This window comes from Microtus pennsylvanicus, chromosome 4, assembly GCF_037038515.1.
Source record: "Microtus pennsylvanicus isolate mMicPen1 chromosome 4, mMicPen1.hap1, whole genome shotgun sequence".
Classification (NCBI taxonomy): Eukaryota; Metazoa; Chordata; class Mammalia; order Rodentia; family Cricetidae; genus Microtus; species Microtus pennsylvanicus.
In genome coordinates, this window is record NC_134582.1 from 88354415 (window position 1) to 88377058 (window position 22644).

Sequence of the window (22644 nt, forward strand, 5' to 3'; positions counted from 1 at the left end):
TCAAATTTTAATAATGTTTCTAGTTAGGTCTATCTAAAGCAACAAGGGCAACCCTCCTCTCTGGTCTCCACACAACAGCTTTCATGACTATGGAAAGTTTATTTCACTGTGTGTTAATTCTCAGAAGGCAGCATGCAACAGCCAGCAAGACAATTTATTCCTTTTAATAAAACGAGCTTGCCATAAATTTGTGGGCACTGGCCTTTCTTCTCCTCCCCTTTCCTCCTTTCTTGTTTTCCTATCATCTGAACATTGCTAGACACCGAGCCCCTCCATGGACACCCTGGCTCAGTCCTCAGAACAATAACAGTTCTAAATCTCCTGATTGAGGTGGAATAGCTTCAGATGGATGAGAGGCCCGAGTCTCTTGATGTGATACGAAGTTGCCTTGTGCCCTTTGGAAAGCACTGGACGACAGACCTGAATCCATTCCAAGTGGTTCTACAGCTTTGACAGACACTTCGTATGTATTCGTCTGGACAAAGAGCCTCTCCCCATGATGCATTTACAGCCACCACCAGCACTTTGTATATCTCTTTCCTAACAGCTTAGGGCTAGGTGTCTATTTGAAAACCTCAGATAAAACCCAAAGAATCCCAAGATGAGGGCCCCCAATTTCACACATCATTTAGAAGATCCTCCCTTCCGGTCCCTCCCTCCCCCATGGCCACATAGGTGGGTAAGCTAACCTTGTATTAGCTGGTAGGGATGCAGCTCCAGGATGGATCTGGTAGACTTTGGAAGAAGGAATGCCTGGTCACAGAGGTCTGCCAGCCATATGCCTCTGTCCCCCATTGCTGCCCCAGACTCAGGAAATCAGCCGGTCCTTTTCCAGTACCATTTCTACATTCTTATTCCCCAATCAGCATTCAAGCACACATCCCAAAGTCTGCATCATTATAAAGACAGAAGAGAACACTCTTCTCACATGCACGCCTTTAATAGCATGAAAGTGGCGAGGAAGAGGCAAACACTGGGTCAGCTCAACATTGCTTTTCACTCTCATGTTAGTGTGGGTGATGTGCACATTACCAAAGGGACAACATTTCTTTGGGGAGGCAAATGAGGAAGGGGACAAGTTCATTAAAGAAACGCGACAATGTCACATCAGTGCAACATCTGAGAACTCCCTCCTGCCATGGCCCAGTGGCTCCCGTAGGTCCATATCTTCAAGGACTTGTGATTGGTCCTTCAAGAACAAAACGCAGAGCCAGTCTCCACATTCTCAGGAAGAGTTCACACAGAAGACATGGTAACGTTCCATCCTCTTTATAGCTTCCTTTGGATTTGATGGGAAAGGTGAGACACGATCAGCGGTCTCTACCTCCCGAACTCTAGGATATCAACAAGAATAACAGCCCAGTGGAGTTGCCACTGCGTACAGTATCTTGCGCTTTTCCGATGCATTTCTGCACCCATTTTAGTCAACCCAGACAAAAACCAAATGGTTTACAAGCCAGAAAGTGAAAGCCACAAGTGATTCATCCAGGATCATACAGACAGGCTTGGACAATTGTGACCAGACTTTGGGTAGCGCAATCCATGGTCCACACTTTGCAGCAGGACACTGTACGGTGCTTCTAACTTGTTGTCCCTACTCTGAGGGACACTCTGCATATTCACTCAGACTGCTTGCCAGCTAGCAATGCTGTCCAACTAGACAATCATTTTTTTTAAAGAAAAGAAACTTCTTTGAAAAACATGAAAATTCTTCTCTTACAAGTACATGTAGATTAAAAAAATAAATGTGCTTCCCTCTGTATCGCCGCTTTATGGATGTCTTTCCCAGATGAAAAGGCCCTGCTGAGGAACAGTTCACTGACCTCTCATTTCTATGTACACATAATACTCCTTACTAATAGCAGGACCTTCGCACTGGGAAATTATTTGCTAAATCTTTCCCGCTGGCTCACAGCTTGGCCTGTCAACTTCTGCCAGATACGAAACATCTGGACTGGTGTAACGAAACAGGACAAATTCAAAGAGCTGTATCCCAGATGTGGACGAGGACAGCTGTCCTTGGGAGTCTGTCACAAGACTAGCTCAGAGTGTTCAAATTTCCCATGTCCTTGCTCCACCTGCATCTCACCATAGCTTTTACATGACTGGAAAAGCATAGAAGAGGTTGACCAGATAGCTGCATGAAACACTAAGCTGACAGCCATAGAGAAGCAGTGATGGCCCCATGCTTCATGATCATGTGATGGTGCTCAAGACCCCGTGGCAGGAAGTAGTGTGGAACCCACTGTCAGGTTAAGGACTTCGGAGGAAGGTTGCCATCTGAGGGTGGGGCTCACTCTTCTCTTGTCCAGGCAGCATTCAGGCACACTGATCTGTATGTGCTTGGCTTTGTAAAAACCAGCAAAGACCCTACTCATACTGTCTCTGTCTTGGGAAGGGTCACTGGCCCCGAATGCTTGCTTGGGGAGGTGACTGGAAGAAAAGCTTGTTCCGAACCAGGTTTAGAAATATCTGGAAAGATACTCTGTAGTCGTGCAAACTTCTGTAAAAAGCAAAATGAAAAGATTTTGAGAAATGAGTTATTGGGAAAACTTGGCAGTTGTCACACCACCCCCCAAGAGCTATCTGGACACCTCATTTTGGAAGCACTTACTATACTCACCACCCCTCATTCTTTACAACCTATAAGTACCACTTCCCTGATGTTTCCAAATCTCACCAGGAGGCTCACGGATTTCCAAGTGCAGTGCTCTCTAGCTCCTGCTGCCCCAAATGTGGAAAGCCAGTTCCTGTGGAAGCAGATAGCTGCCAGCAAGAAACCAGAGGCAGCCATCTTGAATGTACTGTCTGACCATCCTAGTTACCTTCTTATGAACAGACAGCACTACTGACCAAATTGCAAGCTCTAGGAGGCCGGGGACGTATCCACCACGTCTATCCTATGCAGTGGTTGGCTGGATGCTTTGTACACAGTAGGTTCTCATGGAAGTCTTTTGCTTTATTGTATATGTTTGCTTTTTATTGGAAAAGTATTTTTAAAAAGCCTCTATTTTATTTAAATCACATTTATGAAAAGTTCTACATTTATTGATAGCACCACCAAAAATACATATACCTTAAGAACCCTCTTCAGATTAACTAATGTAATCATTCTTGGAGAAATTGATAACATCCAGAAAAAAAAATCTTAGTATATTCCTCAACAATTCATTTCAAAGTCATGATATTGCAAAAATACACTTTTTCACCTTTGACTGATTATGAAATACCAGTATTTCATTTTGTTCTGGTTTTTAAAATAAGCTCCTGACCGAAATCTTTATTCACTTGTAATAATTTTATATAGTTATGGGATATGATGCGATGATTATTGATTGATTTTTAGAATAGAAATCAGAAACAGGAAAAGGGACAGGCAGCTGGATACAAGGACATGGTAGATGAGAGGACAATAACCATCCCTGCAATGGCTCCAGGATGAGTCTATCCTGCTCCCCGTGTAGCTAGTCCTTGTGGCCTTGAGACATATGGAGACGGTTGTTTCCCAGTTGGGCAGAGTCCCAGATGGCCCTGTTCCATGAGGTCCATAGTCAGTCCATGTGAATAGCTAGGCAAAAATGGGCTTAAGGGACTTCCCGCTGGAGCCTATGACCAATAAATAGCTAAAGGGCATGCCAGGAATGCCCCAGTACTGCCAGGCACCCCCCACTCCAGAGGGGACCTTTTGGGTACCCCAGTGTTCTGACTTCTTAGGATCAAGTCCTAAAAAGGATGCAAAGTATTGAAAACTATGCAGACCCACTAAGAGAAAACAAACCCAGAGCAGTCTGATCAAAGCTGCGAGAGAAAGGCCTCTGCCCCAAGGTGGTGGATGAAGACATTGTGATCACAAATCCTTCAGGCCTCCATGGGATGCTTCAGACTTTCCTCCACAACCCCACCATGTTACACAGGCTTGACACAACGTTCCACGTGTCTCACTAAACCAAAAGCAAGCTGGAGGGATCCCAGAGCACTTCCCAGCGTGGAGGCCTCAAATGTCCAGCCTTTAGTGGGTGAGCGTTCAACGATTCACACGGTCTACAAGACCTACAGGAATCAGTCAGACCCCAGGGACCACGTCACAGTCACAGGTGTTTTGAACAGATACTTACGCAAGTGAAAATGATGAGCGTCAGGTAGAAAATGACCAGAGAGAAGAGCAGCACAGCTTCGGCCCTGTACTTCCGGAAAAGAGATTCTGCAGCTTCCTTGGGGCATCCTTAAGAAAGAAAAGGAACCTATAAAGACACCGGAGAACTCATCTACCCTGCTCCACCCCTGCTTCCTCTAGTCCTAATGTGTCCATCCCTGCCCTCAGCTCAGGGAAGACTGGCTGTGGTGGCATTGACTGAAGTCTTAAGGGATTGCTCTCACATTGCTCTGGCTGTACGCCCACGGGATGAGTAGGACGTTTGCTGAGCTTCCAGGGTCGTGAACTACCTTAACTTCTTGTGACTAGGTGAACTCTTGGGTGAATGACCACAATTTGAGGGCACTCAAACTAGAAAATGAAACTGGGAATCTGCCTGTTCTTGTACAAGAAATCCAGAGCTTTGTTTTATCTGTCTTCTTGAGACAGGGTATCATGTAGCCCAAGTTGGCCTTGAACTCACCATGCAACAGAGGTGACTCAGAGCTCCTTGATCTTTCTGTCTCTCCCTTCTTAGTGCCCAGATTATAGGCATGTGCTCCCATCCCTGGGTTTTATTGGCACTTCAAACTGAACCTAGGGTTTCCTGCATGCACACTGAGCACTCTACTGTTCCCCAGTCCCTCAACTGCGGTTCTTAGAGCAGGCCAGCAGCATGGGGTGGAAGGACGAACTCTCTCAGGATGTTTGAGGCCACGGCTATGACACTAGAGGAGGGCAGAAGGGAGGCCCCAATCAGGAACAGTAGGAGAGAAGGGCCGTGTCTCATTCAGACAGTAGCTGATGCTTGGCTTGCGCTGCAGTGAGGTTGCCAATGGGCTTGGCTCACCGCCTGGGCAGGGACAGGCAGCGGGCAGACGATTCCAAGAAATTGTTCCCTTGAGTCTTATGGAGCTGAGATTAGATTCCAAAATGTAATGCATGGTCTAGGAAAAGATTCTCATGAGGGTCTATAACTCAATGGAAAAGGTTGAGAGACGTTATCTTAGGGAACCCTAACAACGACTGAGTATTCTGTCTACCTCAGGCACCGTAATATTAAATTACATAATATTAAATTAAATAGTAAATTACCTAGTGTAATATCTCATTAAACTCAACAACAAACTCAACATACAGATGTTACAGGCCCCATTTGAGAGATGAGGCTTAGATTAAAACAGTGGCAAAAACAGCCACGCACTAGTGAGTGTCAGCATTAACATCTGAGCTAGATCAGAGCAATTCATTCCATCTGGCCCTTAACTTGGAGACAACACTGCGTTTGAAGAGAAGATGGAAGGCAATCTGCTATGCTCTTCACTTCCTCTCTGTCCCCCAGAACTCTCCCTCGCAGGGCTATTCTCATTTCTTATCCGTTTGAATATTTGTTGAGGGCCTACTGTGTACCGAGAAACACAGAACAGAGACTAGCTTGTCCCTGGGGAAGATGTATATTTAGCTACTCCATTCATTTCATGGCAAGTGGACAAGGGGTCACAAAGACAAGCAAACCACAGCAGAGTGCTGGATGTTAAAAAGGGTGTGCGGTCTTTGTGTCTGGCGGGGGAGGCAGTGAGCAGAGTACAAATGCTGGCTGGCTCTTTAGAGTGCTCATGGTCTTGGGATGTGAAGATTATTAACTTAGTTCTAAGATATGGGACATGAGGAAAGTCTAACCGTAGTGCAAAACCAGGGCCTGAGTGACAATATGTTTGTCATTTCTGGTCTTAGTGCCTGCAAATGCCGGGCAAAAGTCAATGCATAGATTAAGCCACACAGAGAAAAAAAAATCATGCTGTCCTTCAGAGGAATTGGTTTCCAACCAAGATGTTTTCCTAAGCTGCAGGGTCAGATTCTGGAAGAGGAGAGACTTTGGGGCACACAGAAAGCACACCCCCAGTCTGTGGGAAGAAAAGCCAAGTGAGCTCACCTGTCACTTTCAAAGCCACAGTGCCACTGAAGTTGCGCTGCCCTCCCAGCTCCTGCAGGGCGCACCTGTAGATACCAGAGCTGCAGACAGTAGTGTTCTGGATCGTCAGGGAGTAAGACCTTGTCCTGGGATCCTCAAAGGAGTCGTTTTGCCTGCTCTGGGGGAGCTCCAGCCTCTCGTTGCCACCCTCTGAGAGCTGTGAAGAAGCAACAGGGAGTCATACTTACTGACAGACTGACAGGAAGGTCTCACAACTTGTTTTCACAAATCCCCAAGAGTGCTTGCATCAAGGGGAGAATCTGCAAAAACCTCTCTCAGGCTCGGGTCACTTTGAAACAAGATCAGAATGTGATCTGTGATTGGGGCATCAGTGATCCAACCTCTACCTTGCAGGGGTGGGCAAGTCACCTGGGGACCATGGCACAGTATGCATCACCCTGGGTTGGATTTTATTCTTGTTTCCTTTTAAATTTTCTTTTCTTTTCTTTTTCTTTCTTTCTTTCTTTTTTTTTGCTTTGTTTTGTTTGTCTGTTTCAGATGCCAAATCATCCACTCACAGGTTCTTAATTTTGGATGCCAGTCTGTTTCTTGGACAACTTCCTAAATCTCTTTAAAAAACAAACAAAACAAAAACACTGCCAGACTACTCAACCAAACCCCAGGTACAGATGAGCAAAGACCCCTGTTAGCCAGCACCTTCAGTGTTCAAGGTCACAAACAACGTATAACTGACCATGTTTGTCTCTCTTCTAAGGCAGGAAGATGCTAAGGAGAATGGCGTGAGGAGGTTTTAGGAGTCATATAAAACTATGGAGGGAAGGACAGCGACAGGACATCCTGATGGACTAGATGCTAAGCCAGCCAAGTAATTTTTTTTAATTTATTGCTAAATTATATATTTTTAATTTCTCTTGGGCTCTCTTGGAGATGCAGTTGTGGGTTGTTTTCAGTATCTTCTTCTACTTAAAGATGTGACATACACCACATTCAATATCTACTCTCGTTCCCATACATCTCTTATAGTGTGTATGTGTTTGGGCATGCATGCATCTGCATGTTCATGTGTGCAGGTGTCTGTGTGTGTGCAAGTGCACACACACATATGCATTCATGTGTAGAAACTTGGGGACAACCTCAGGGGCATTCCTCAGGTGAGATCCACTTTGTTCTTTGAGACAGGGTCTCTCACGGGCCTGAAGCTTTGTGTATAGGCTAGCCTGACTGGTTTGTGATTCCCAGATCTGACGATAGCCCTGAGACTACAAGCGTGCACCTCTGTATCTGGCTGTACTGTGGGTTCTTGCGGCTCGAACTCAGGCCTTCATGCTTGCAAGGCCTGAATGCGTTTCTAATGGGCTCTCACCAGTTGGTTCCTTCACCTAAACGGCTTTAGGTCCATCTAAGCTTTTGACACCACAGCACACTGTTTACAAAGTTCACGCTCAGAGAAATGTGCAGTTAATTTAAAAAAAATGCCTCATAATATTTTAAATAAATTTACAATTTTGTGTTGGGCCACATTTATAGCTATTCTGAGCCACATGTGTCCTTCGGGCAATAGGTTGGCCACACCTTAATTAAAAGCTTCTAAAACAGCTTTTCAGTAACAGTAAAGCAGAATATTGCTTTCAGTGCTGGCAGGGAGTCAGCATCCCCAAACAACCTGGAACTGCCCTTTTCTGCTTGGCTGAAGACCAGTAGGAAGGCTTGGAACAAATGACAACCCCCACCTATCTCTACTGTCATAACAGCGCCCAAGAGTCACCTCAGAGGAGTGGACAAATTACCAGACTTCTCTATGACAGCAGCTGAAACAGTGAACGGGGAGTGTGCTGCAGTTCCTCGGCATTCAAAGGGACTCTGGCAGGGAAATAGATAGCCAAGGGGTTGGGGACTCACTCTACAATAAAGGTGTACACACTCACTTATGTGTGTCTGTATGAACACACACGCACACACTCAGGGTCAGTGGAAGTCAAGCAAAGCACAGCAAGGTCACCCAGTTAGGTCCCAGCTTTTAGAGTGCTGACATTCCTGTGAAGTGGGCGACAGAGACATCTGCTGGTAGATTTATGCGCACTCCCAGAACTCCGCTGAAAAGAATGGCTCTTCTCAGTCTGTCTGCGAACATAAATCCCATTTCTTGGCAGTCCTTCCCATTTTAAGAAGTTTCTTACTAAATAATCAAGACTCTCCAGGGGAAAGCTAAAATCTGGGGCCTTTGGAGGTTCAAAAATACAACAAGACTGGCACCGAGGCCTTGGTTTAGCAGCAAAGTGCTTGCTGTACAAGCATAAGTTCCTGAGTTCAATCCCCACCCCTGACATAAAACAGCTTGGTGCGGTAGGCACATGTCCATAATCCCCATGCTGGGCCAGTAACAGGGGGATCCATGGGGCTTGAGAGCCAGTCAGTCTAGTCAAACTGAGGAGCCCTGGGTTCAATGGAAGACCCTGTCTCAAAAAAATAAGGCAGGGAGTGATTGAGTGACAGCCAACAATGACTTCCAGTCTCCACACTCATGCATACGCATGCACACATACACGGGAGCATGCGTAAACACAAAGCAACCAAAGGAGGTGGCTGAAGAGCCATCAGAGGAATAAAGAGCATCCAAATGACTCTAGGACAAGTAGAGGCAGTGCCTCGTGGCTTATGACTTTCCCCAGCCATGACCGTCCAGCAGCGCCAACCTAGGTCAGCTGCCACACGAGACCAGTCTGAGCCGATTAACCCACTTCAGTCTCTGTGCAGTCCTGACCAATGCTCCAGCCATCTCTTTTTTGCTAAATCAACCCTCAATGGCAAATATGCTGCAACAGGCACTTAGCGGTGACCCACCCCCCGCTTTCCTCCCGGGAAGCACTTTTCCATCAAGAGGGCCCTCTCTCAGTTCAGAAAAGTCCATAAGAAAGTCAAGATCAAAACCAACAGTATTCCTGGAGCTGCCATATAACCGACCATGCCTGTTTCGACAAAGCTAGCTGCTGGGACTCGAGAAGCCAGCTGATGGCAGAGACCAGAGCTGCTTGGCAATAGCCTTCTATTCATCTGCAAAGGAATTCATTTTGTAACAAGGCAGCTCCAACGGCAAGGAGTACACTTTATGGTCAGATTTCTATGGGCATCCAGAACAATTCTAGCGATTCGATTCCAGTTGCTAGTAGCAACGCCAAAGCCAGGTGAGGCAGTGAGGACAGAAGGAAGAAACGATGGGAGATGCAGAACAAGGTTATGGGCCCAATCGCCTGCCAGATTCTGAGTCATCCCACCTATCAGTAGAGTGACAGTCAAATACCTCCTCCGCTCTCACAGGTCTCCTCCAAAGACCCTTTCTCCCCGGTGCCACAGAGAACCAGTACCCGAGAGCTAGCATAACCAAGAACTCCTGCTCAATGACTGACAGCATTCTGCTTGATAAGTAACCACAGCGGTGTCACGTCTTATCCATGGGAATCTATCCAAGACCTTTAGTGGGTTTCTGAAATCACAGGTAGAACTGAGGCTATCTTTGGAAAAGCACAGTGGTTTCTTTCCTATACATACTCACTCGAACAGTGTGGTTTTTAAACCAGGTGGAGGCTTTCTATGCACATTTTCTATGCAAAATTAATACCTTTTCTATCTCACTCAAGCTTTGACGACACACTATGATCATGACTTTACAGTGCAAGGAAGCATTTCTCTTCCATTCTTCAAAATATCAGGATAAAGGATTCAATCTTCCCATCGACCTCAGCAGGGAGCTTGCATTCTCTTTTCTCGGTAACTCCTCTCTTCCCTTAAAGGAAGCACTTTGTGGTTTTTCTTGGGCATATCCAAATGGCTAGCATCACTGCTCTTGTGCATTGAACCCATTATTAAGCAAAATATGGGAGACATGAATGTAAGCAAGTATATCTGATACTAAGCGTATCTGACAGCCATGAAGACTGCTCGTGGCGGAAGGCAGCTATACTGTGTAGCTAAGCTGAACGGAAGGGAGATTCGCATCCCAGACAGGACAAGGTGTGAGGCTTTTATCACACTACTCGGAACAGCAAACAGCGTAAACCTTGCGAATTGTTTATTTCTGCAATGTTTCATTTAAAATGTTTAGACTACAGTTGGCCACAGGTCCTTGAGATGGAAAAAGGCAAAGTCATGGGCAAGAGGACACAACAGCCAGTGTCATTCAGCGCACCCGGGAGTATTTCCTAGCCCCCTCCTCATTCATGTTTCAGGTATTGCAATGTCTGCTGCCCTTTGTTTTGTCGTTTTAAGATAAAACTATCCAAAGGATGGGGGGGGGGGGAGACAGACCTTTTTTTTTTTTTTTCCTGTGACTCTACCTGAGAAATACAAGATCTCTCCACTACTGTAAAAGGAGCAACCAGTTTTGTTTTTGTTAGGTGCTCAAAACCAGAGTGTAGCACTGTGGTTGCCCTGGAAACCCCTTATGTAAAACTCCAAATGATTCTCAAAAGACCCGTGGCCAGGCTCATGTCATCTTGCCATGTCAAATGAACCAGCAGTGACCAAAACAGCCCTGGGCGGTGAGGCAGCAGGAACGCAGACTCACACATGGACCGGTCCCCTCTTTGCCTTATTCTCTGAGTCCCTGTACTTATGAGCATTGGAACTGGCTCAAAATCAGCCACTGGCAAGAGCAGCTTTTTAAACATTCCAAGTCTAAAAGTGTTTCATTGCTTCTCTGCAAAAGCAGTTTAGGAAATAGTAATTTCTAACAAAAGGAACCCTCCGCTTCATTCAGAGCCCAGCATAATTGATGGGAACTGTTTAATGCGCGCTCTGCGAGGCTGATATTGCTGTACAGCACGTGAAAGCACAACATAATTTGGGCAAATTAATTCCTCAAAACGCTCATTCCAACGCTCTTTTAAATATCCACACTCTGCGGATTAACTTTTATGCTGACAACTGAGCTTTTTTATTGAATTATGAAAAAACAATATGCGACATCCTGTTTTGAGAAAACCCAAGGACTTTGGTTTGTCTTACAGCCTCCAATTTGCATAAAGGCCTAAATATCATATTCTTTCTCTGAGACAGACATTTGACCTTAAAGAAACCACAAGACCTAAATTAAACCGAGTTTTCCCTTTAATTCGCTGAACATAACATCAAGCAAACACAAAGTACTGATTTTAAAGAGCATGTGAATTAAAAAGCTTTTTAAAAATTAAATGATAGATAAATTTGAATAAGCACAAACTAAATCAATAATACTGGGATGGAACCCATATTTCAACTAAGAACTATTGCGGCAAATGTTTTTTTTTAAAAAAACAAATTTATGTAGTTTTATTCAAATACACGACAATTAATCAGACTTGGCAGGGAAGCCTGTGACCCCAGCTACTCAGAAGGCTGAGACAGGAGGATTGGAAGTTCAAGGCCATCTTAGCCAACTCAGAGAAACCTTGTCTCAAAATAAAAAGCATACGGAGGGTTAGGAAACTTGGGAAAGGGCACAGAGGGCAAAGTCCTTGCTGTGCAAGAGTGAAGCTATGAGTTCGAGTCCCCTACCCACCTAAAAGTCCAGGCGTGTCTGGAACCCCAGTACTAAGAGTGCAGAGATGGGTGAGCAAGCCCAAGTGACTCAGTGGTCAATCGGTCTAACTCAAATAGTGAGATTCAACCAAGAAGTCTTGTCACAAGAAAATAAAGGTGGGGAGTAATCAAGGCATCCTCACTTCAGGTTGTAGCCTCTGCAAGCACAGGCACAGGCACACAACACGTACACACATACCATACACACACAATACACATACACATGACACACACACACACCATGTGAACTTCCTAGAAATGACCAAATTTGTTTGCTAAGGCAAGCAAGGAGCTTTGGTCACAAACTAGAGGCCTGAGATCATCAGATATCAGATTTGATAAAATTTTGGTAAAGCATGGTAGGAAAAGAAAGGTTTCTTTTGGAAGGAAAAATAGCACAGAATTTGAATATTTCATTTACCAATTTGATAAACCGCAATGAAAGAGGGAGACACCAAATGTTCAAAAGTGTCAACGCATTAATCTGATGTATCCCAAGCACACTGGAGCAGCTTTGTGTTAACTGCATTTCCTGTGCACTAACATTCTTGTACTTTGGTTTTAACTCAACTTAAGTGCTAATATAATCCCCATTCATCATTAAAAAACAGCTCTTTATAATGTGCAAAATAGTTTGGCTCTGAATTTGATGTCATAATATGGATAAAATGTATGAGCATTAATGTCGGGTCTTTTTTCTGAGTGTAGTTTTATTAGGAAAATGATTTTCTACTTTGAAATGTACTGGGTCTAACAGACAGAGTTGGATTTATGGCTGTTAACAAGAGTAATGAGTACAGCAGAGGTGGCTTAATTAAGAGCATTGGCTTTGGAGTGGGGTAGAGTGGGAACCATTCCCAGCCCTACCACCAATTCTTCTGTTCTTGGCCAACTGGCAGAGCAGCTCGTTTGTACCCACTGGGCCCAGGACTGAGTGACCACATCTTAGAAAAGTGGTGTGAAGATATTTATGGTGTTGCATGCCTACCCTAAGTCTGGTGGTAATCATAAGCAAAGCCCTAAAGATGTTAATTTTTGAAAATACATAGCCAAGGCTTAATTCAGCATGCTGAATAGTTCATTGCACACAGGAAGGATGCATTTTGAATAAATGAATGAATTTGAGAAATAATGAAAACGTGACGAGCACATCGGCTTCCAAATCAGATGGACTGAAGTCAAGTTCGAGCTTCTCCGTTAGCTAATCAGGTCATTTTCAGTCAGTCGCTTCATCCTTGCATTTCCTTCCCTTGTCTAGAAGGAATCTGTTACAAGATATTTTCTCAAACAAGAAACACTCCTGGGCACTGTGGAGTTGGGAGAGTGGGGGAGAAGTTGTCGCCATAACTGGTTGTTTTCCCCTCCATCTACAGACTCTCCTTCCTTCCAGCTCATCCTTCTTGGCTGATTTTTCGGTAAAACTGTCCTAGAAATCTCAGTCCATTGCTCTAGGGAGAAGTCTAATGTTCAAGTGGTGTGTGTGTGAGCGTGTGTATGGTGTGTGTGTGTGTGTGTTGTGTGTGTGTGTATAATGTGTGTGTGGTGTGTATGACATATGTGTGGGAGGTATGGGGTGTATGGGGTATGTATGTGTGTGGTGTGTGTGCATGTGTGTATTGTGTGTGTGTGTATGATGTGTGTGTGTGGTATGGGGTGTACGAGGTATGTGTGTGTGGTGTGTGTGTGCATGTGTGTGGTGTGTGAGTGTGTGTGTATTGTGTGTGTGTGTATGATGTGTGTGGAAGGGAGGTGTAGGGTGTATGGGTTATGTATGTGTGGTGTGTGTGTGCATGTGTGTGGTGTGTGGGTGTGTTTGTGTGTATGCATGTGTGTGTGTGTGTGTGTGTTCATGTGGGCGTGTGTGCATGTGAGGACCAGAAGACAGCCTCAGTTGCCCCTTTAGGCACCAACTAATCTTGTTTCTGTTTGTCTTTCCAGATAGAATCTCTTACTGGCCAGGAGCTCTTTTGATTGGCTAGGCTAGCTAGCCAGTGAGCTCCAGGGATCTACACCACCACACCCTACTTTTTCTCGCTGGTCCTGGAGATCGGATGCACTCCCTTCCACAGCAAGGACTTCACTGTCTAAAGCATCCCTCCAGCCCATGCTGGCTGACCATTATGTCTCCAAAACACCACAGCATTCTGATTCTCTCAAGCATCTTTTTAATAAAGCAGAAAAGCTTTTTGAGGCTGGGATCATAGATAGCAATGCTGAACCTTTCATTATTCTCAGCAACCATCCTGAGATTGCCATCATGGGTTACCTATTGGACTCTGAGTTCATGTCCTTCACAGAATCACAAGAACCCCTTGAGTCTAGCGGAGGTCTATTTAACTCTGGCCTGACATCCCACAGCCTCAGAGACTAGTTGGGACGGGCACACAATGCAATTATAGCCACTTAAGAATAGTCGGAAACTTGTCCTATTAAAAGAAAAAACCAACCAGAAAGATATTGTCTGGGGGGTGGGGAATATGCAAGCGTGTGTGTCAGCTACTATTTCCCTGCCAGGGGGAAGCTAGCAATAACATCAATACAAAGGTTGGGAAAGAGGAGAGATGAAATATCAGCAAGCCTGAGGGATGTTCACGTACCTCTAAGCCCAGATTTTCTTACAGAAAAGGAACTATTTTGACTATTTTGACGTATATATAATGGGAATGTTAAAAATAAAATAAAATAATCTAATACATCATGGAAAAACCAACATAGTTCCTTTTCTTTAAGATAGAATTGCAATTCCTTGTAACAGGAAGTCTTAACTGATGGGAACACACATAGACCACTACATAATGGTGGCGTTTAGGGAACTCTGCCCATGTGGCCCCAGCTTCTGAATCAGTCCTACATATGTGCCATCTTTCATCAAAGAATGACACCCCAGGACTGACCCAGAAAGTCTGGTCCATGGTGACTGCAGATGCGACAACTAACATCTTCCTTTCCCAGAAGTCCTTCTTCATCTGGACCTACAATCCTCTCCAGCCACCAGCTCTTCTGGGATCTATCCTCTTTAGAGAATTCAGATTAGAGCACGCAAGTGACTCACTAGTGCTCCAAGAAACTGTCACGTGATGTTACCATAGCCCGGTCTTCCAGTCAGTACTAGTTCCACCTAGCGCACACAGGAACTTGATCCAGAGCACCTCCATGAAAACACAAAACCACCACTAATAAGGCACACACAAATCAAGATTCCAAAAGATTCCATATACACTCAGGAGTGTGACGGAATATTACCAGGGCAAGATTTTCAGCCCTGCTCTGATTTGGACTCAGGAGTGTTGGTACAAAACTTAGGAAAGCGAGGGAGAGTTCAGTCAGTCCAAGCATGAGAATCAAGTTACTTCCCCGGCACCCATGTTTAAAAAAAAAAGAAAGAAAGAACTGGGTAAGGGGGTAGAGGTCTGTGGTCCCAGCCCTGGGGGAGGCGGTACAGGAGGATGTCTGAATTTGCTGGCTCCAGGATCGGTAAGAGAGCCTGTCTAAAAACATGTGGTGGAGAATAATCGAAGAAGATGCGCAAGGTTACCATTCCCATGCATACACACAGTCTTGTGCACACACACACACACACACACACACACACACACATGCATACACATTTAGAATCATTGCTGAAGTCGCTAGAAAGATTATGGAAGCAGTTTTAGTCAGAGGAACATTTTCTAGGTAATGAATTTGATTTTTAAGCCTGCCTTACATAAATGCCTACGTCACTGAGGCCTCCTGGAAACTTCTCCTTTTTCCACACGGTGACAGAACTAAGAATAACCCCAGGAAACCCAGGCCTCATGTGATCCAGGTTCCCCTTTGTATTTGTGGAAAGCACATGTTTTTCTTTGTTGGTGTTTCTCTTCAACTCTCAGCCGCCCTCTTCCTACCCCCCAAAGAACATGAGCAATGCCATGTTCGGTCATGTTCAGCCATGTCCCAAACCTCAATGAGCCACCATTCTCGTCTGGCGGAGGCTTCCTCCATTCTTTCTGAGGTAGACTCATCTTTCCTTGACTGTGCAGACAGAAATGGTGATGGAGCAAATCCAAGGGAAAAAGATGTGCTCTGGCCTCCGCTGAGCTAAGCTGATGGGAATTTCAGTGGAGGAAAAGAATACAGGCTCCCAAACATTTGTCTTCTCAGACGAGCTACATTCTCCCCATCATCATGAGAAATGTGCTCTTCCTTAGATTTGTATGACATCATTCTCTGTGCTGAAACTCTTTCAATGGTTCACTACTGCTGAGATGGTATGCCTTGGACTCACTATTGACATTTGAGTCCTTCCCACTTTGCCTCCATCCTATCACCTCTAGCTTTACCTGCTGCACCATTTTCCTTTCCGGATCACCAGTGACCTCACTTACACCAAGATGCTTCATGGTTCACTTCTCTGCCCTTGCTTAAGATGCTACTCTAGAATGTTTGCTTTGTCTCTGAGTGTGGGTGTGTACACATGTCTGTTATGTGTGTAGACACCAGATGTCTTCCTCCATCACCCTCCACCTTGTCTATCAAGACAGGTTCTTTCAAAGAACTCCCAGATTTGACTAGGTTGACTGGCTAATGACCTTTAGAGATCCCCCCCTCTCCGGCCATCTGCACTGGTGTTACCGATCCTAGCCATTGAAGCTTCTTTATTCACATGGTTGCTGGGGCTCCAAAGAAGCCATCTTCTCCATGTTGATTTTGGGATAGCTATCACCAGGCCCAGGAGGCAGCTACAATAGCTGTGTAAATATGAAAGACATCCAAAAACCAACTTCACGTCTTTTGTAGCTAGAGCTAAAAGTGATTTCTCCAAGGCAAGGAGGGCACATGCCTATGGGGACTGCAGTATTTTTCTCTGATTCTAATATACATACAGTTCTCACATTTCAGATTTTCAGTCCTTCTAAATTTAATATGGAAATGTTTCTTTTTCTCCCAAATAAACATGTTCTTAGATCACCTCTGAGAATCAAGGAAACGCAACAAGTGATGCCTATTAGCTCACAGGTAGTCCCCCGGGGATGACTTCAACCCCTCGGCTCTTTTCAGAGGCCTTGCCCTCAGAGCTCAGCATCACACACTGGTAGAGACAGGAAATATTCACTAAGAGTGACCAGAATCCAGGGCAGACCGCATCCTACTGAGTCAAGGCCAACACACTGGTGTGGTGCCTAGCATCGAGCTGTCAGAGGGCCTGCTTTCCAGTACAGAAATGGAACACAGCACTGGACCAAACTGTCCATACTCTACCCTTGCCAAGGCTTTTCTAAGCCCTGAAGTCAAGTGTGGCCAATTCTCTGAAATCACGGTCTTACTTCCCCTTTCTCCCTTCCTTTGACAATCGTCTAAAAAGAGTTATGTCTTGTGACGCATGGCTGTCCCCACCCCCGCAGTATCACCCAGAGGCCACACGGATATCCCCTTTCACTTTGCCTCACCGGAGGTTGTCAGGGCTCCTAGCATGATCCAGGATGGTGCTGGATCTGCAGAGTAAATGACTCTTCCTTGGTAGCAGAGAAGGACACCAACCATGCCCAGAGCTGTCTATCTGGAGCTGGGCTCTCTATTCAAACCTACTGTAGCTTTGTGGAAGCACAGTCACAGCCCCTCATACAGAGCCTTATACTCAACTCTGTCCTCTGAAACCCAACGTAAACAAATATCATGGTCAACAGCCAAAGAATGATGGATCAAACCATATTTGCCCGTGTTTTCAAACTACCTCCTCGTACCCAAGCTGCAACCTATTAGAACTTTAAAGACTAAACTGAGTTACAATCTCAATGAATACAACTTATTGATTTTCCTATTTCTCCTCCATCATCCACTCTACTTTAAAAGGTAGGAAGAGAAGGCATCTCCAGGGGTTCCAGTTATGAGGGCACCGGGCCACAGAAGAAAACGCTGTGCTAGAGGACACTGGGTTGGTGCCATCTGTATTTGGCCTTTGATCTTCTGTGCTTGTCTCTACTGAATTCCTCCGGCCTCCCCATCACTACATCTTAGACACAAAGAATGGAGTCAGACATGGCCCGATCCATCAATGTTTATACAGACACTAATGGAATTCCATCTGCTTTGAGTTTTTGGTAAAAGGTATGAGTTGACTTGCAGGAGTCCTTTCTTAAGCACAGGCCATCAGTGCCAACTGACTAATGGCAGAATGTTCTATGGGACCCAAGGACGAAATGGCAAACGGAATTTTAAGCCATGTGTCGTTGTGACCACTGTTGTGACTGGCAGGAGACCTGCAAGAGTGTGATTCAGGGTGGCACAAGGTGAAACTTCACTTCAAGGGGCTCTCCTTGCACTATTCCCCCACACAGGAAACAGGTTTTACATACCAGAACAGAGACGGGGAAGGGAGGTGAGAAGAACTGGACTCGCCTTCGGTTCTGAGTTTAAATCCCATACCTCACAGTTCCCCTAGAACATTTTCCAAGGAAACCATAAAGAAAACCCCCAGATGCTTCATCCATAAAACAAGGCCTTTCGGTACCTCGCCACGGCCTTATTTCTAGAAATCTCTGTCCATTTTTTTTTTTTTTTTTGCCAAACAAACAACAACGCCAATCTATTCATTTGGGACCTGGAAAAATACCAAATATGGTGGGACTCATCCAAAAGTCCAAGAAGAAAGAATTTATATCGATTTCAAGGTGCTTGGTTAGTGGGCTGGCATTGTAATGCTCCTCTAGCCACAAGCCCACGGAGAGGGATGAGAACAGACATTGCCTTTTTCTTTAGCATCACAGCTTCATTCAGAGTAAGCAAGCACTCTACCACCACCTCCCTGCCCTCCACCTTGGTTTTTTTTTTTTTTTTTGAAAGAAGTTTTAAGGGACCTTCAGGCCAGACCTTGCAAGAACCATGTCCAATAAACAAGCACATACATTACAGTGTTACATCATCTGCCGACATCCAAGGAAAGGTCAAAGGCTAATTGCTATGATTTACTGAACCATTCCAAACGACCCCGTGCGAGAAGATTTAACTTGACAACTGTTTGAACTTCACAGTCTGAAATTTCATCCGCTTGTTTCGTGAGTACTTTTTAATTACTCCCCTGGGGATATTAATGATGCTTTCTTTTTTTAATTACAGTCTGGGAAAGAACATGGTTTCATGTTTGCGCCCTCCTTGAGATGATGATGGCTAAGCCTACTGTCTGGCTGGCTCAGGGACACTTTGTTTTTCTTTACCCAAAGTAATTAAAGTAGAACATCAAGATATCAAGATAGTCTAACAGCCCGAGATCTGGAATCTGACAGCTTGGGTCAAAGCCCGTGTATTTTGCTCCCCCCCCCCCCCAGGGCTCTGTCTCTTCATCAGGAAGTAGGAGCAGGCATAGTTCTGAACTCCTAAGGCCACACTGTTCCAGGAGACAGAGGAAGATAATATATGTAAATATTTGTCCCCATAGTCTGGCATATGGTGAGTCCTCAAATACTGTTTTTGTAATATGTTTAAAGCGTTATTGTTTTGACTACTCAAAAAATTTGGACTCCTGTCCTCTGAACTCACAGTGAAGAAAGGAGAAATGAGAAGAAATAGCCCCCCCCCCATTCCCTCTACACCCTGTCCTATAGTGTTCTACCCAGCAGTGTCCTGTGGTCTCCTTGGGGCCACCTCCCTCATGCTGTCAGCTTAGATTCAGTAAGAAGGTAGATCCTGGATGCTGGGCAGAACGCAGAAAGAACTGGTGCCATCGCTGTCTTTCGGGGACTGACAACCCATTTGGTTAACTACTTTGGGTTTTGGTTTGATGCTCGGGGTTTCAGCATGCTTTTGCATGTTAAGTAAATACTATACCACTAAGATACTAGCCTCCAGCCCAGACAATCGGCTTAAGTGGTCAAATACCGCGTGCGTGCGCACCTGCATGTGCGCGCGCTTGCGCGCTTACACACACACACACACACACACACACACACACACACATGTGTCGCCTTGCATGTTTAAACACCAATACAACCTACCCGCTCCCGCAGCATCTTTCACAGCAGGAAGAAGGAAGCCCTGCGTTTTTGTGGAAACTGAGATCAGACAGAGGCTTCCTCAGAGGTAAACCAGCAAATCAGAAAGCCACCCCTGGGGATTGAATTCATTTGCCTTAAAATGGAGCTGGCCTGCCTCCGAAGCTCACTTAAAGAAGGGGTGCAAAGGCCGGCTCTATTAAATTATAGCTGCTTGGCTTTAGCATACAACAGGAATTAAAACTGTGAAGTCTTAAGATGTCGCTGAAAGGAAACCTTTCAAGTGTTGTGCCTTGTGAAACTCAATTTCCCACCACAGGGGCAGAGTCCTCACTTGTGGCGGGACCCCTCAGGGGCTGCCTTGGCTGAAAAGAAACAGACACTCCTAACTAACTCCTGTGGCCAATCTAAGTCATTTGAGACCCTTTTTGAGACCTTCCTCTCAAATGTTCCTCTCCCTTCTGTATTTTGAAGGTGTCATGGTCACAAGGCAACAGATATTAGGAGTATTGGGACATGCTTCCTGTCTCATGTCTAAAATCTAGGCCCACGTTGCTTTCTCTATAGCCTCCTGGCTGTGCCCACAGGTGCCCTGCGGCACGGATCCATTCCTTTGCAAACCTCTGGTGGGATCACTCACATCAAGACGCCTTTGATCATGATCTGCCAGGAACTAAAACGTGAGGGTTCTGGATGAGGATGCAGATGAAGCCCAGTGGGAGAAAGTCGAGTATCAGACTAGCTAGAGTATCCAACGGGGCCCCGGGAGACCCAGTCCCTAGTCTGTCTGTCTGCTTCCTCTGTCCCCGCAAAAAACCCACTCAGACTCGGGTCTCGCTTACCTTGGCCCAGGATACCTCGTAAGAGAGCTGCGGGTCCCAAGGCGCTGGGCACGGCAGGTCAGCCGTCTCGGAGCAAGCCACCGTCACCTCCCGCATCGCCATCGCTGGCGCCAGGCTGCAGGCTGCAAGAGAAAGGGTAGAGACAGAGAGGCGTGAGCCAGGCCACCGAGGCAGGTCGCAGGCAGCGTAGGGCGACAGGCTGGGGGCCCTACCGTAGCCGAGGAGCAGGAACTGGAGGCCTCGCGACATGGCTGGAGCGCTGCGACACCGTCCAGGCTACTCTCCTGGGCGCGCGCCGCGTTCTTGTACCCCTGCTCGGGACTTCCCCGTGATCCGGCCCCGGGGACTCCCCAGCCGGAGGAGGCGGGTGGCCTGGTCCCCGCCCCGCGCACGCGTCCCCAAGTCCGCGTCGCTGCTGCGGCTGGCCAGCGGTGACAAGCAGCTCCGCGGAACGGCCCCGCTCCCTGTGGCTTTAGAAGCCGCGATGGCACGCGTGACACCGGCTCGATGACCCTCAAGCCCAACCTGGGAACCAGGCCATCGAGCCGTACTTGCAGGTTGAGGGAGGGAGGGTGGGCACCTTCCTCCGAAGCCCAGGGCTGTGGCGACGTTGTTCCTCTCCAGATTTTGTGATAGGGGCAGATACACTAGACTTCCAGCAAAGTGGCATACGCCTGCAGTTCTTGGCTCCCTGCCTTCTTTCTGGGTTATCATCCGGCCTTGTTTACATTGTTTGAACAAAAGACATCTTTTTATACTAAAGCATTAATTACATGCATGCTCATAAGTATTTTAGAAAACAATGTCTAAAAGAAGATTCAGTCCATCTGCTTCACGCCCGCTCTCCAAGGCTCAGGGACCATGGGAAAGGGGAGGGGGGACAGAAAGATTTTAAGAGCCAGAGGTCTGGAAGGATCAGAATGACACAGTGTCTTTGGGACATGACACCAGGTCTTCTTGAATTCTAGGCATCAATGATGATCTGCCCAAGACCAAGGTAATCAACCTTTCAACATAGAGGGGGTGGGGAATCACAAGCTCCCACCCCTAACTGAGGCTTCTAGGGAAGGGAGACTCCCTTTTCTTTAAGGTAGCCACCTTCTCCCTGTAAGTCAACTACTCTTGGGGGGGGGGGGAGGCAGACTCACATCCAGAAGTGTGTGAACACCACAAGTTAGGTTATTAAAGAAAAAGCCAATTCTAATCTATACAGAAACAACCCCCTTAACCTTTGGTGTACTGACTTCCACGCCTATGTACATGTTTTAATGGCTTACCCTTCTTACCCTTCCTACTTTCTTTCCGTCTTGTGTTAGCTTAGGTTAGCAGTTTATGAGCAGGTTCACAATACTAAGAATAATTTCAGCAACTGCTTAGTGGCTGTGCCATATTCCATTGGGTCACAGTTTAGACCCCACTAGGTAGCATTGAGTGCTTGGTAGCGTTTCTATTTTACTATTATTTTTCCTTCATATATGAATGCATTTTGTTTTTGTAAAGTCCACCTCCTACTCCCCAATTCCAGCTCCTCCCAGGTCCCTCCCTCCATTCCCCTGCCAATTTCCTGTTCTCTCTAGATCTCTCCTCACTGTCTCCCACTCAGTTTCAATTCCACACTCATCTCACTCGCCACATCTATGTGTATATATAAATAGGCACTATTCATATATGAATACTTACACTCTCCATATATAGCGAGTATGTATATACATACATAATACATACACACATATATATGTTCATGTATATGTGTGTGTATATATATTACCTACTGAGTCCAATTAGTGCTGCCCACATGCATATGGCTGTGAGTCTGTGCGCTGTAGCATGGCAACCTCCCAGGAGCCCCACTTCTACTATAGGGCTTGCCCACTTGTACACAGGTATAGGTAGTCAAAGGGGGATTCTCCCTAAAAGTTTGCTTCGAAGACACAGTTTGCCTACTGGACATGCAACCAAACCAGTGCAGGCAGGATCAGCTCCCTACGCTCCTACTGGACTTAAGTAGTGAACAAAATATAAGCTTGGACCTTAAAGGAAGAGACACTTACTGCACAGCTCTGAGTTGGGCGTGTGTGCAGTTTGATGCGAGGTCCTAGGCTGCCATCAGGTTGTTGGGGGGAAGGGGTGTGCACAGTTGTGTGTGTAAGGGTCTCAGACTTCCAGGTACATTATTAGGAGAGGGGTGGGTGTATAGCCCAAAGCAAGTAGAGCCAA

General features: G+C 45.9%; 1 protein-coding gene across 2 annotated transcripts; it reads right to left on the reverse strand.

Annotated features, from left to right (window-relative positions):
• Positions 1–921: 921 nt before the first annotated feature.
• Cd83 (CD83 molecule) lies at positions 922–21352 on the reverse strand. Of its 2 annotated transcripts, XM_075969780.1 has the most exons (5): positions 20640–21352; positions 20428–20549; positions 6066–6261; positions 4116–4222; positions 922–2503 (listed from the first exon to the last, which is right to left on the reverse strand). In XM_075969780.1, exons 1-5 carry the CDS (start codon positions 20674–20676, stop codon positions 2375–2377), a joined length of 591 nt encoding a protein of 196 aa, XP_075825895.1. In that variant the 5' UTR covers positions 20677–21352; the 3' UTR covers positions 922–2374. The 2 variants fall into 2 exon arrangements, with proteins under 2 accessions (XP_075825895.1, XP_075825896.1); XM_075969781.1 differs by lacking the exon at positions 922–2503 and having other exon boundaries at positions 4122–4222; positions 6073–6261; positions 20640–20816.
• Positions 21353–22644: the final 1292 nt, after the last annotated feature.